Source organism: Gracilinanus agilis, chromosome 4 (assembly GCF_016433145.1).
Source record: "Gracilinanus agilis isolate LMUSP501 chromosome 4, AgileGrace, whole genome shotgun sequence".
Taxonomy (NCBI): Eukaryota; Metazoa; Chordata; class Mammalia; order Didelphimorphia; family Didelphidae; genus Gracilinanus; species Gracilinanus agilis.
Window position 1 is genome coordinate 449,668,896 of NC_058133.1, and position 16,163 is coordinate 449,685,058.

At 35.0% G+C, this 16,163-nt stretch overlaps 1 protein-coding gene across 2 annotated transcripts in view; it reads right to left on the reverse strand.

Annotated features, from left to right (window-relative positions):
• Positions 1-16,163, reverse strand: part of OLFM3 (olfactomedin 3) — a 66,246-nt gene that overhangs the window by 16,456 nt on the left and 33,627 nt on the right. For both annotated transcript variants that reach the window (XM_044675893.1, XM_044675892.1), the window contains one exon: positions 4,596-4,815. In XM_044675893.1, the coding sequence (XP_044531828.1) occupies positions 4,596-4,815 (220 nt within the window). The remainder of the gene's footprint in view (positions 1-4,595; positions 4,816-16,163) is intronic.

The window sequence follows — 16,163 nt, forward strand, 5'->3', positions numbered from 1 at the left end:
GGTGACAACAAATCCATGGGAGCAAAAATAGGTTCTTACAAGGCAAACCAATAAGGATGGGAGCCAAGATGAACTGATATTTTGTATTAGTATCAACTGAAAATATAACCAGATATCTTAAAGTGTAATCATTTTATAACATCCAAGCACTTGGTAAGAGATTTGATCATAGTAGATCATCTGAATTTTTTTGCTGTTTACTTGATTTGAGAGTCTGCTTTTGTGCTTTGGTGTGATGCCAGTTATATTGGAAAAAAGACAAAAATGAAAACAAAACAAAAATACCCAAACTATGTGGTAGGTAGAGGTGATCTCAGGACATTTCTTCATGCTTTAGAAAGGAAGAATATTTAGGTTTGATTAGCTAGCACTGAAAGGTAGAATTAGGAACAAGGGGCAGATATTACACAGAGTTCTATTTTAACATGATATAAACTCCCTAATGATGAGAAATATTTAAAAATAATAAGATAAGAAGTTCTTTGTCATGGAAAGTATTTAAAAAGGGATCGAGTGAATTTATCCTTGATATTTCAAAGGAGATTTCTGTTCAGTCAACTTGATGACTTTTGAGGTCCCTTCTAACCCTAATTAGATTTTCAATTTATAATCTTAGATGTTGGGGCACTGAGAGGTTAAGGGACAAACCCAGCTCCACATAACCATATATCAGAAGCAGGATAAAATGGAAAGGTCCTAGAAGCAGAGGACCTGTACTTAAATGCTGCCATTGACCTCTAATACCTATGGACCTTGCGTGAGTCTTTTATTATTCCCCAGTCTCAGTTTCCACATTTGTAAAATGTGGGAATTGGAATAAATGTTCTCAAAAATTCTTCCTGTCTCTACATTTATGAATATAAGTCTTCCTATGTCTTAGGCTATAACTCTATTATGTCATGATGATTCTCATATTTTTCTTTATCCAAGATAAAAATAGCATCAGTTATCAAATAACCCAAGCTATTCTTATCATGAAGGAAGAATATAACAAGGAGTAATTTAATTAAAACAATTCTGTGACAAAAACAATTTTTTCCAATAACTACTGTATCATTTCTGTTTAAAAATGAAGTAAATTTTTTTTCCTGAAGAATGACAATTGCTTCCTTATCTCTCTAAATAATAATTATGAAAAACTATTTCATGGGTTATACCTAAAACAATGATCCCCACTGATAATGAATGAGATGTTGGATGGTATTTTTGTTACTAGTTTTGGGTTCCTTTTCATATTCTTAATTTCACTGATGTCATTTCTTATTGTTCATAATGAAAAAGAATATTCTGTAACAACTATGATAGTGTTGTTCTGGGATTACCGCAGTAGGGGTCAGCATAAAGTAAAGCTTTCAGATTTCATTTCATTGATGGGTCAGAGAGGAATATATGTGTCATCTAAGAATTAGGCTGATCTGAAACCATATCCTTCTACTATGACAGTACATTTTATTTACAAGCCAATTGGCCTAGGTCTTTACTGGGGCAGTGCACACAATAGATTCTGCACTGCATTTGGAATCAGAAAAATCTGAGTTAGTAACTTCCTCAGACACTTACTGGTTGTTTAACTCTGGACTTCAGTATCCAAATCAGAAAAAGGAAGTCATCAGACCTGATGAGGTCTAAAATCTAAATCTTTCATCATATGACTAGGGGGACTCTTCATTTAAAACTGAAATACTCTATATGCCTGAAAAACTTCCATTCTAACCTTTGATTTGGTTAAGAGGAAGCTTTGTGCATCGATTTAAACAAGGCATTTAACAAAGTGACTAGGATGGTAAAGAGCCTTCAGTTCATGCTTATGTAGATTATTAGAAGGAAAAGAGATTCAAAGGGTAATGGGAGCTATCATGAAACATTTTAAGGATATGGAAAATTGATCAGGCTTATTTTGCTTGGCTCCAGAGAGAAGAATATAATAGCTTGAAGTTGCAAAGAGGCAAATTTAGGCTTGATTTAAGTGACTACTTCTTAATAAGCTGTCTGAAAATGAAGTGAGGTGCCTCTGGATCATAGCTAGATAAATAAAACAAACCTGACATAACTATGAACAGGTCAGAGATGGTTCTTCCAAATTGTTTAGAAGAAGCTGAGCCTGAGTTGCCACTTCTTTGTCATTTTGTAGAGAGATATTTTATTTCACCAATAGTTAGACTACCTGGTTTCACAGATCTCCTCCAACTCTGAAATTCCATGGATGTTTTTTTTCCCTTTCCCTGGTATTTATTTTCTATTTCTAATAATGAGAAATATAATTTATATAGTACTTTGAGGTTGGCAAAATGCTTTGCAAGTATTATTTTACTTTTTCTCATGCTAATCTGGGATTCAGGTGCCATTATAATCTCCATTTTATAAATGAGGAAACATGAAAAAAGGTTATATTACTAGTCCAGACACAGGGGTAGTAAGTGTCTGAGGTCAAATTTCAAATCAGGTCTCTCTGACTCCCAGCCCAGCACTCTATCAACTGAGCCACCAAAATGGCTATTTTCCCCAAACTGTTAGTCCTTCCTTCTCTTTGCTCTGTGTTTTAGCACATAGTCTTATTCTACTCAGGGGAAACACTTCTGAAGTTAATGAGCAGCCAAGTGCTCCCTGGAGTACCTTCTATGTGTAAGCATTCCTTTTTCTTAACAACATACATAGAGTTAGTTCCTGAAGAGGCTTCACCTTCCCTCCCATCTCAGGCCATGACCAACCGCTCATTTTATATCTGTGCTGTAGACATGAATCCCAGGAGGACCAAAGTGAAATCACTAACTCATAAAGTTTATGAAGTAGTCATGACTAAATTTTGATGTAGCTACCAACAAAATCCAAGCCAGAGCCTACCGTGGAAGAGAGCAGTGGTTCTGTAGTCAACTTATAGTTAAATGCTGTAAATTCTGTCTGTGAGCCAGGCATACCCTCTTCCCCTTTTATCCCCTCCCATGCATTTGAATCACTGATATCCCTGATTCTCCAGGATACTGAGTGTGCTTTGGTGGAGTGGTTTTGACTACTGCTCTTTTCCAGAGAGTTCTAAGATATTGTCCTTCAGTAATCTTCCCACTATAGTTCAAACATTGAATTATTGGCCAAATCTAGCATATTCTCTTCCATCAACAAGGCTATTAGAGAGATAATATGGTTATAGCAGTTCCTGCTTTGCTGCTTTGTTTGTGGAGTCATTAGACTAGAGTCCTGGCACCAATATTTTCAGGCTATGTAATTCTAGGCACTTCAAGCATCCCTTTTCAGAGCCTTGGTTCTCTAATCTGTAAAGGAATGTCATCAATTCATAGATCCAGAGAAAGAAAGGACTTCCTAGGTAGCCTAGCCCATTCCTTTAGTTTACAAAATAAGACATTAGGACTCAGGGATGATAGGTGACTTGCCCAAAGTCACAGAGGTATGTGCCAGGAGCAGAATTTTAATCCAAGCCTCTGACTTTCCAGTCATTATTCTTTTTCCTGTGTAGGTTGAGATTTTGTTTCCTTGCCTCCTATAGAGTTATGAGGAAAGTACTTTCTAAAGGTTTAGAAAGCACTTTCAAAATCATTGTATACATTTTTTATATCTTTATTACTTGATATAATTAGAGTTGGAAGGAAATTCAAAGACATCTAGATCAAGCACATATCTCAACTCTATTCTGTGTTTAGTTCCATTTGTTAGTTTGTGATTTTCATGTCACTGAAATGGTGGCAAGCTCTCCAGAAAGTTAGTTATTTGCTAATTGAATATCAAAATGTACTTAATTCATTTGAGGCACACTTTATTCAGAGAGGGACATTGATTTTTGTTAAAGGATACCTAGAGGAAGGCAATTGGAATGGTGAAGAGCCCTGAGTTAATACTTAAGGTGATCTCTTGAAAAACCTAGAGTATTTTTGCCTGGAGAATAGAAAGTTTAGGAGGGGTAAAACCCCTTTTCTCAAGGATTTGTAGACTTGTCTGTTTGGCTCTAGTAGAGAGACTAGCAACAGTATTTGGAAGATACAAAGAGCCTAATTTAAATTTCATGACAAGGCAGAATTAATAAATATTAAATCTACTCAAAAGGCTTTTTTGGGAAGTAGTTGTTTCCCTCTCTCTGGAGGTCACAAGGAAAGGGATCATTGCTTCTCTGATGAGATAAGAATATCTTTTTGTACTGGTTGTAATGAGACTAGGATCAGGGATGCAACTGGAAGAACAGAGAAGTAAAAGCAGTAGGTCACTTTCCCAAGGTTATCCAACCAATATGTGTTAGAGGTGGGACTTGAACTTGAGATTTTCTGACTCAGAGGTTGAATTTCTATCCACTCTTCCAGGATGACTCTCATGATATATTTGAGGAGAGACAATGTTACATTATTCCATTATTAAACAAAACAAAACAGTTTGCTTTTGAAAATATATTTAAATCGAAAGGACTTCCTTTTCCTAATCATTTAGCCTCTGTTTGTGTTGAGTAATTTATTTTCATTATCTCAATACCTGAAGTTAAGATGATTTCCTTGGCCTCTTAGAGTAGCTATATTCCATATTACCAAAGCAAATGATTTAGTTTTAACAAAGATAAACATATAACTCAGAAAAGTAAATAAAAGTATTCAACTTACTTAGCTTCTTCATGCAGTCTCGAAGTCTGGTTTCTAAGCTGAGCACCCTCTGATGTAGTTCCTCATAGTCATAGGCCCCAATTTCTTCCTGAATTCCCGTGAGGACTGCAGACAGATTCCTAATTTCCTCTTTGAACTGGGTGATTAACTTGGCATCCGTTTTGTACTGTTCTAGGACTGGGATCAAGGGCAGGAGCTCATCCATCTTTTCTTTCAACTCCTGTGAAAAGCAGCCAATTGTTCCTGAGAGCAGTTTAAAACAGATCACACAGCTAAATCCCTTTAATATGATACTTAAGGGTGATTATTGGAATGGTTTCAGAATTCTTATTGATTTTAGGTAGAAATTGATGTTTAGGGAAAATGTAAGTGACCCCATAATTATGAACCTTAAATCTACTTATTCCAATATGGCAGTATAAGAAGTCTCTTAGTTTTTAAAAATAAGATAAAATAAACATTTCCTGAAAAGAAACATATATTTATTGTAGTTAGAGAAAAATACGTTGATAACAATGAAGGATTTTTTTTAGGGTCTAAGTTTTTGTTTTGTTTTTTCTTTTTCATACTTTGTAATATAAAGTATAAGAGAGAGCATGGTGAAGTAGTTAGAGTGTAGACCTTGGAGCCAAGAAGAACTGGGTTCAAGGTCTGCTCTTCTCAGTTACTAGATACGTAACAGTGGGTAAGCCATTAAAACTTTTAGGGTCACTAGACAGCTTTGAAGGTCGATGCTCTTGTCTATATATTTAAGGAAGGCATTTTTTATAATGGGAGTTCCCCACACTGATGAAATTATAGGTCTGAACTTGACCAATCATTACTCATTCAAAAAACAAAACCACTAAAATTCCTTCATTCTTAATTTTCTTTGAATATATAACTTGTGAGCAACTAGGTTGTAAACTATTCCTAAGCACAAACAATTTATAGTTGATTATCAATTATCCATCAGTGAATTACACATTTTGGTAGACTGCCTGTTGGAAATCTTAGATCTAACTTCTTCTTTCATCCAAAGTTCTCTACAAACCACTTTTCTCTCATACCTTCACCCTTTACTATGACCATCCCCCTTTTAAAATATGCTGTCATATTATGAAATTAACGTATATGCTCATATAATATATTATTTTTCAAGTTAAATAAAATGTCAGCAAATAAAGAAGCAAGTCTGCCACACATGCAAAAAATATTATGTAATTCTTTCCAAGGAGAGGCAACATGGCATGGTGGAAAGGAGTGTCTTAGAGTGAGGAAGACTGAGTTAATATTCTATTTTTGATATAATTCCTTGTGTGCCTTGTGCAAATCACCGAATAGTGCCTTAGGTAATTCCCTAAAGATTATAAGTTATGGTCTAATTAAATTAAAAAAATGTTTTTCAAGTCTTCTCTTTTTCCTCAAATTATTACTCCTTTCTCCAAGTTGCTCCCTTTGTTAGCTCAGGGAATTACTGCAATGTTGGGGAACACTTTTATGGAGTTATTGAACAACCAATTGCTCCCCAGAGTACCCACTATATGCAAACCCTCCTCTTTATTATTATTATTATTATCATCTTCATCATCATCATTATCATCATTATCATCAATTTAGAGCTTGTTCCTAAGAGTAATTTACCATCCCTCTCACTTTGGTGCATGGTCAAAAGTTCATTTTGTGTTAATGTTATGGATAATGAATCTTAGGAGGATCCAAGTTAAATCACTAAATCATAAAATTGATGAAGTAGTCATGACTAGATCTTGATGCAGATGTCAACAAAATCTAAGCCACATACTCCAGTAGAGGAGAGCAATAGTTTTATAGTTGACATGTGGCTCAGTGATTAATGATTGCTACAAATTGTCTTTGGTCCAGGAACATCTCTTTCTACTCTTTGGATATGAACTACTGACATCTTCATTGTTCAAGGAACTCACAATGCTTTGGTAAAGCAATTTTGACCATTCTGCTTCCCAACTAGTCTCTGCATCAGTGGAAGGAGTTTCCTCTCTGGATAATACACCCATATGAGCTGTTCAGATGATAATAAAGTCCAATTTTCCAAAGCCTTAAGAAATTAATGCTGGCTGAGCATGGTGATGTGTATTTGTAATCCCTACTTCTGAGGGAAACTGAATAAAACTTGGATTTGGGAGTTCTGAGTCATAATAGAGTTAAAGCTGTTTGAGTGTCTGAACAGTCTGACACCAATATGTTGAGCGGTTGGGAAGGTGAGAGGGGATTGATGGTATACCAGGTTACCAAGGAGTGATGAAATCACACAGGCTGAGAATAGAGAAGGTTAAAGTGTCTATACTGATCAGTAGTGGGATTAGACCAATGAGTAGATGTGGAAATTCTAGCCTGAGTGAAATAGGAAGAGCAGAGAAATAAAGTAAAATTGGAAGGAAATAAGGAAGGAAGAAAAAAGAGAGAGCAAGACAGAGAAACACACAGAGAGATAGAGAAGAAAGAAAAAGGAAGGAATAAAGGGAGAGAAAAAAGAGTAAAAGGAAGGAAGAAGGAAAGAAATGGTTGAGTTTTGCATGTATTTGAATTATTTAGAATAACTTCTCTCCACCAGCATGGGGAATTGAGACCTAACTGTATTTAGAATGACTGCTTATTCATATGAGGTAAATTACTTAGTGCATTTGGTTCCTGCCACTTCTAATGGAAATATTTTCACCAAATAAGCACTCTGCACATTAAAAATGTTGATTTGCCTCCCTAGATCAAGATGTTTTTTTGGTGAAATATCTCAGGCACTTTGCCTCATTTCAAAGGTCAATCACCATTCTCCCTACAAGTATTTATTTAAAATTACCTCTTTGTCAAGCAATCTGCTGTTCTCTCAGTATACAAAGGTAAACATGAATCAATCATGCCTCTAAGATGCTTATATTTTGCTGGGGGAAGTTGAGGAGATGAACATAAATGGATAAATTCATACAAATCATACATAATAAACAGAAAGGTATCCTTTTGGAGCATAGGTGGTCGTCGTAAAGTACTGATCCTCAGAAGGATCTAAAAAGACCTCAGATAGTAGATGACTAGAGATGAACCTTGAAGACAGGAAAAAACCCTAAACAATTTCTAAAAGATGGATGTGTTGTCAGGATTGTGTTCTTGGTGTATAGGGTAGCCTATGCAAAGAAATGTTGGTGAGCCGTAGAAATGCCTATATATGAAGAGGACTAGGCAGTCAGGCTGACTCATATAGAATATGTGAAGCAAAAAGAATGAGAAATCAGTTAAAAATAGGTAGAAACCAGATTACAAAAGTCTTTCAATGCAAAACAAAGGTTTTTGTATTTTTATCCTGGAGGAAATAGTTCTATAATATTGATAATTTTCAATGGCCTTCCAGAAGGAAGAAAAACAGAATATTACTTTTCTTCTCATGAGAATCCACCTTGTTTTCCTGAACTTTTAAAAACTGGGTGGTTGTCAGTTTTCAAACAATCTACATTTTCAACTCAGCCTTACATTTACTGCAGAACGATATCATTTGGGGGCAACAAATCGCCATTATTATGATCACTTGAGAATAATCCATAGGTGCCGTCAGAATGCACATTGTACAGCTAGCTAATTTAAGCAGTGGAAAATTGCATTTTTAAATTACATTTAGAAGCTGTTATTACAATAAATGCATTAGAATAGCAGGAGATCCCTTTGCTGCCCTGATTTATGGATTGATGTTACTTGTGGGGAAATTTCCACTTACTGTATAGGCTTGGAAATTCTTGAATTTAGGGCATGTGTGCAAAATGAGAGTGAGGATAGAGTCTGCATAATGAGTGAGATCTCTCAAAACATCAGAATTGAAGGGCCTGAAATTCAGAGCTAGCTTCATTTTTAATGTCTCATCTGGATATGCATTTTTTAGTTAGAACATCAATGCATTCCTAAAGGATGGTAAGATTGCTCATTATGATTTTAATGAACATAGTTCTGTTGGTATCATTCAGTACACATTAGCATTTTCATAAGGATAGCATTGTCCTAGTATTGTGAACTCCCTTCTCTGCTGGAAATGGTCAAGCTCTAAGCAAGATAGGGCCATGAGATGGCACATCAGGGCTCTAACAACTCATTTTCTTTCTGAAAGAAATCAGGATATTTGTATTATTTTGACCTTTTAAATACTCCATTATTTGATTGTTGGCAATCCATTTTCCAGCTCTGGCAACTTGACATAGAGAGAGGGAGAAAGTCCAACGAGTACAAAATCAAATATTTAAAAGGTTACAGCAGAACAACACAGAACTGGGCTTAATGACCTATGCTGGACTTTCCCTTCTTGGAATCTTGCTCTTCTGACAAAAGGTGTCATATGAATTCCTAATCTATAATTGCATGGAAAATACCTTCTGCCTAAAATTAATGGCTACATGAATGGGCAAGGGCACAATTGTTCCATCTAAAGTTTAGAAGCACAAATTCCATTTGTCTTTTTGATGAGCTGAAAATAGTATACAAGATATTGTTTACATCATTTGATTGGGAAATGAATTCCTTTTGATTTAAAAGTATTTTCAAAGGCAATCTGTCTTTTCTCTTCTTTTTTTAACCAGGGTGCACAGAGATGTGCTGATAAATATTTAACAACTAGCTCTCAAAAAAATCCCAAAATGAAAACTGTACCCATTACATCATTTTAAGTTTTAATTGTATCATTAACACTTTCTCTGTAATTTTTCTTGTTTGGATAATCAATAAACTACTAAATCAGGTACTGATTTTCATAACTTTTTCAGTTTCCAAGGTGCACATGTTTCCACTTAAAATTTAACAATGGGTTCTCATGAGCCAATTGTAGCTGTTCTAGCACACACTAGATGATGACCTGCCTTCTCTTAAATACATCCTGAGATTCATCCTGACAAATTGAATAGAAAGTTCCCCTTGGAGTCAAAGAAGCCCTGGTTTCAAGGACTGTCTCTGACATGTACCAGCTGTGTGACTTTAGGGAAATTAATTAGCCCTTTATTGCTCTAGGTTCCAGAGTCTAGGAAGTGCCAGGGTATCATAGAATTTGAGAGTTGAAAAAGAACTTAGTGTTCATCTATACCTGATAGAATCTTCTCTAAAGTATCTGTGAAGTGATCATACAATATCTGTTTTAAGGATCCCAGGCTAGGGAACTCACTATCAACTAGAAACCTATATCACTTTTGGACAGATTTAATTATGAGGAAGATTTTTTGCCATAGAGCCTAAAATTGACTTCTTTTCAACTTCAACTCAAAGCTCCTGTGCCTGTTTTCTGGAGTTAAACAGAATTAAGTTTAATCTTCCCTCTGCATTGCAGATTTTTCAAATACTTGGAGACAGGATATCTATCTGAGTCTTCTTTTCTTTGGACTCACTGTCCCTAGTTCTTTCATCTGTTCCTCATATGATATGGTCTTAGGACACTTTTCCATCTTGATTGCCTTCCTCTGGTCACTCTAGGTTTATCAGTGTCCACCTTCAACCCTCTTTCCCAGAACTGAACACAATGCTGCAGATGAAGAAAGATGAAGGCAGTGTGCAGTAGGATTACCATCTCCTTGTTTCTGGAAACTCTGCTCCACTTAATACAGTCCCAAATCATATTAGCCTTTTTTTCCTATTAAATTATTTTAAAAACTGTGCAGATACATACTGGTAGAGCCTAAAACAACTTTTTTACTCCAACAGTCTTCTATTTCAGACAAACCATGTTTGACAAAGCATTTGGTACATAGCAGGCACCTTCTCTATACCAATGAACTCCTAGATTATATTCATATATCTACAGTTGGAAGGGACCTTAGGAGCCTGGTACTACCAGCCTATCATCTTAAAGATGAGGAATGGAGACTCAAAGAGTAGAAGAAATATTTCTTTTGTCACACAGATAATGAGTAGCAGAGCCAAAATTTAGACCCAGATCCCTGATTCCAATCCCAATGATTTTTCCATTGCAGTAGGATACTCAAAAAAGAAACAAAAATGAGATATGTTCCTGGTTATAGGTCCAGATTCATAATTTCATTAGCCTGAGAAACTCATTATAAAATTACACAGTTAAAGATCTATAACTGATATGTAATTAACTCTCTTGGAGATGAATGTTGGGGATCACTGAGAGATTAATTGACTTAGCCATGTTTTCAGAGGTAGTCTGTGTCAGCAGGAAGACTTGAATCTATATCTTCTTAAGGATTTTATGCCTTCTATTTATTCTGTCATGATGCTTCAATTACTAATATTACAGTGTTTGCCATCTATGACATTCAAAGGCTGTAGATTACCTCATGTGACCAAAGACATTTGCTTTACTTTTTTGGGGGGAGATCTTATTCTATTGGAATTTTGAAAATGCATATCATCAGAGAATGTTCTTCATAGTAAAAAAGCACTTGCCAGGTAAGTCAGATGAACTGTATTCAAGTGCTGACCATGCCACTGACTAATTATTAGGCCAAGGGAAGCTAGGTGATGCAGTGAATAGAATGCTGATCCTAGAGCCAGAAAAACCCGAATTAAAATCTGTCCTCAGAAACTTACTAACTGTGTGATCCTGAGAAAGTCACATAACCCTCTTTGCTTCAGTTTCCTCATCTATAAAATGAGTTGGAGAAGGAAATGGAAAACCACTCTAAGACCTTTGCCAAGAAAACCCTAATTGTGGTCACAAAGGCTCTGACACAACTAAATAACAATTCTGTTATACTCTCTATTTTTCTGTTGTATGATAAATCTCATCTACAAGATGAGAAGAATGGGATAGAATAGATCATCTTTACAGTCTTGGCTTCAATGATTTTCTATTTGTCCTATTTCTATTTATAAAGATATTTTTCTTTATTATATATCAACATACATCTCAGTCAGCAAACATTTATTAAGTGTCTTCTCTATGCCAGGGACATAAGAGTTAGCTGTGACTCAGTGGAGAGAGCATTGAGTCTGAAGTCAGGAAGACCTGGGTTCCAGTCTGGCCTTAAACCTCCTAGCTATGGGACTCTGGGCAAGTCACTTAAGCTCTGATTGCCTCACAAAGTGCTACTGGAAAAGGAAAAATGCTCCAGCATCCTCACCAAAAAAAAAAAAAAACTCATGGATACATATGGATCTTGGGATCAGAAAGAGTCAGTCATGAATGAACGACTAACAACAAGTGCCAGCATGGTGCCAGATCAAATACTGAAATGGATGGCAATTTGGAAATAAAAATTGCTTTAGATTTTTCTTTGGAAATGCTACAAGGTAGAGTTGTCAGAAGCATCTAAGTCAATCTCTGCCTCTGATAAATAAATATTAGTTGCGTGATTACAGGCAAATTGTTGAATCCTTTCATGTACCTGCCTGAAAAGCTACTTATCAGTTACTTATCTCTATTGGTGGAGGAAGTTTCCACAATGGGGATTTTCCACACAGATGAGAATCATATTTATTTTTTTAAAGGTAGATAGAGCAGAGGTTTACTGGTGCCAGCTTGACTTAGATTAGGAGAGCTGATTGTTAAATATTCCATGTGAGCATTCACATCTTTGGTATTGGCAAACATTACAAATCAATGCTTGATTTATTCTTTTGTTGATTGTTCAGACTGAAGGAAGTGAATAATGTAGTTGGAAAGCATTTATTAGCACATCGCTGAATATGAGTGAAAATGAGATTTGGACAATAACTGCATCTGACTGTGTCTCTTTTGAATAGGACACACAGCCAATGCTCATTCATGGGTCTGAATGATTCTTTTGACATTTGAGCCAATCCTTTGAAATATTAAAACATCTCTTCCTTTGGTGCTGGCTAGTTTTAAATCATTTAAAATGGTAATAGAAAAATATGCCAGAGAAACTAATAGAATACATATGTTTATATATGTATATATAATATGTACATATAAAAGATCTAATGTTAAAATATTGTCTCACTTTTTCCTTCCTTTCTCTCTTTCCTTTTCCTTTGCTCTGTCTTCCTTTCCTTTATCTCCTCTCTTTCTCCTCAGTCATTCTATCTCTGTCTCTCTTTATCTTTCTATCTCTGTTTCTATATCTAAGGTTTTAAAGAGCATTTGGGAGTCATATTAGACACTGGTGTAGTTCTTTGTTGTTTTCATGGATTTATATTTTAATCTTGAGAATCAGCACAGAAAATTATATTCTCAATTTTTAGTAGATATAATAGACATTTCTTTCACTGAGCCACTAATTTCTCTGAAAAATCCACATGCTTGCTAATCCTGTAACTCATAAATATCTTTTTTGTTCAGAAAGTTATTTATATTCTTAGTCCACACCAAAAATTCCAATTCATACTCAAGTAGATCAGTAGAAGGAACTTAGGGAAGGAAAATTAAGAGGAAACATGGCCACTATCATGAATTATGGTAAGACTGTCATATGGAAAAGTGCTTTAACTAGAAATAAAAACAGACTTTTAGGGGACCTAACTGGGAGGAAGAAAACAGACTGAACCTCTGCCACATCCCTGCCACCACCATAAAATGGGAAACATTTTTCCTGTTATTTTGAAAGAGTATTTTCAGGGAAATTAAGATGTCTGAAAGGACTCTTTTTAAATCTTTTTGACCCATAAAAGAAGTGAGGCAACACTAAGCACTTCAAGAGGAATCTTCTCCTAAAACAACTTCAAAAAGCAGGGAAGGAGAGGAGACTGCTTCATGAGGGACTGGAACATTCTGATGCCCCTGAGCAATATTTTCATTGAGTGTTCTCATTGTGATGGAATATAATACCAGAAGCCTCACAATGTAACAGCAAGATATCAGTCTTGGAAGTAGGGCTTCATTGAAAGGTTAGTCACCCTTCAAGGAGAAGATCGATCAACAGTCTGTGTTATTACCACTTCACAAGTGATTTAAAATGCAGTGCTATGAAAAGATTTAATCAATTCCTATTGGCATAGTTGTCTGGTTGTTTTTTCCCTTTAAGATTTGCATTTTTTTTGAGGAATATTTTGTTCTTGGGAGGCAGTGTGTCAGTGGACAAAGGACTGTACTTTTTTTTTTCATGAAGGGAAAATAAACAAAAATCCCAACATAATAGTTAGACATTAGTTAATGTAATGTTTAAAATGACAATTTTTTAAATAAATTAAAAGATGCATGTTTTCAAATGCTCCTTAATGGTTCAAATGAGTTGTTCTGAGTTTTTCTGGTTAGTGCTTTCCTTTTAAGTATCTTAACAAAGAGTAACTAACAACTGAGTCCATTTTCTTCTGTATTTATTCCTCTTCTAAAACATCTCAAGATTTTGTTTTGAGACTTGCTATCAGGAGCCAGGCTATGTGATTTATATTTCCATCATCACCAGTAACAATTTTTGTGATTTTAGATAAGTCACTTAAACCATCTGAGTCTTAATTCCCTTTTTGTTGTAGAATGGGTTTATTAGATAATATATAACCTCCTGCTATTTTTTATGGTTTTTGTTGAGATCAGATGAGAAAACAAGTCTAGAATTTGAGAGTTTGAGTTAATTTTCTCTTCATATCCAGATATGGATGCAATCTACAAAATCTCTAAGAATAAATTATCCATTATCTGCTTAAATACTTTTGAAGCAAAATCATGATTTACCAAGAAAATTCCTTCAATTTTTGGACCATTTCTTATTGTTAGCAATTTTTTTTCTTGTATTGGGTCAAACTATACCTTATGAAACTTCACTCATTGGTAATTGCTCTGCTCCTGGAAGTAAAGAGTACAATGAAAGAGTCCAGGCATTTGCAGACCACTCTAAAGGTCCTTGAAGCCTTTACTTTTTCAGACTAAACACATACTGACTACTCACACTATTCTCATATGCCAAAGATACCAGGTCTTCCTAACAGGTGTAATATGTCCCTCTCTAAACAGCTTATATTTCCAAAAACAAAGTTAGCAGAACCAAACAGAATAGTTCATATGTGGGGTGTATACACATATATGCACATATATATGTATATGTTATGTATAATATATAGTGTGTATTTTGAATTATATGAAGCCACTCTACAAATTAAAATAAGGAAAAGAAAATATAACTTATTTTTATCTTCTTCAATAATAATAATGCTAGCATTTCCATTATGAATGTGTGGAACTATATCAGAATATTTGTTGCAGTTGATTTATCCTATCTGTCTTATCTTCCAGCTCTGTTTTCAGATCATCACTTCCCCTTATACTCCTTTTCCATAAATCTTGCCTTACTGCCTTACCTAACATTTCATTACTTTCCAGACTCCTACAACCCTAGCACATCCAGAGTTGTGTCTTATGATACTTCACAGCATCATGCTAAAATCCAAAGTCCTACAGATGACAGAATTTGAGTATCCTATGAAATTCAAGTAGATGGGTAAGAAAATAGAAAGAGATGGAGGTAGTGGGGTAAATGCATCTGGAAACTAAATGGCATTAACCCAGCACAAAAAGGGAATAATTAGAAACCACAGAATTCTGAAAATTTCTAAAATATATTTTTGATGATATAACTATCATATTTCTCTGATTGTTTTCTTGTAGTATGAAAACTTGCAAAGCAAAGAGTTTTTGTTTTGTTTTTCCCTTCTAAGAATTTACTTTCTATATTTAGTACTCAATTTTTTTCATGTTATTCTCTTGCATTATTAAACATCAGAAAACATCTTTTAGCCTCTTTCAAAGAGGTACAATTGGGGCCAAGAAACTGTTAGAAATTTGGATTTCAATATCTGATGATTTTGGCATTAGCTAATATTATTATTATATAAATAATTGTGTACTAATTTATATCCTCTATATCACGGGTTTTCATTCTACAGTATGAGAGTCCTCAAAACATACAGGAAGTTTGTCAAGGCAGCACTGGAAATATTTTGTAAAAAATTATATTATCTCATTGAAAATTTGAAAAAGTAGTAGTATTATTAATTTTAAAAAAGATCTCAGTGAAAACAGCGAGAAAGGGAGGACTAAGAAGAAAGATTATTAAAAGGAAACATGGGTAATTATGAAAGAGAAAGATATAGACATATTTTGTGCTGACTGAAAAACAAATGAATGATTGTGAGATATGAGGCTTTATTTCATACCAAGTTGGGGAAAAAAGCAACTAACAATGACCCACAGAAAGATAATCTAATTGATCTCTGAAATAACCAGAAACTCTGAATTGATTCACAATCAATCAAATTACAGAATTTGGAAAGTACTATTGGAGAAGCATATCCTCTTCTTACTTAAACTGCACCAAAGGCTTTAATTCCATTTATAATGATTTCTCTCTGTGAATCAGCATTCTCAATGCTTTTCTCAATCAAATCCTAAAGAAGAAACAAATCAGAGACTAAGCATTACATGTAACAGTCTCTTTCAAACACTAAATTCAGAATAAAACTATTGCTTCATAAGGCAAGTAGATATTGGATAAAATATGTTTTTTCTTTTAAAACCCTTACCTTCCATCTTGGAGTCAATACTGTGTATTGGCTCCAAGGCAGAAGAGTGGTAAGGGTAGGCAATGGGGGTCAAGTGACTTGCCCAGGGTCACACAGCTGGGAAGTGTCTGAGGCCAGATTTGAACCTAGGACCTCCCGTCTCTAGGCCTG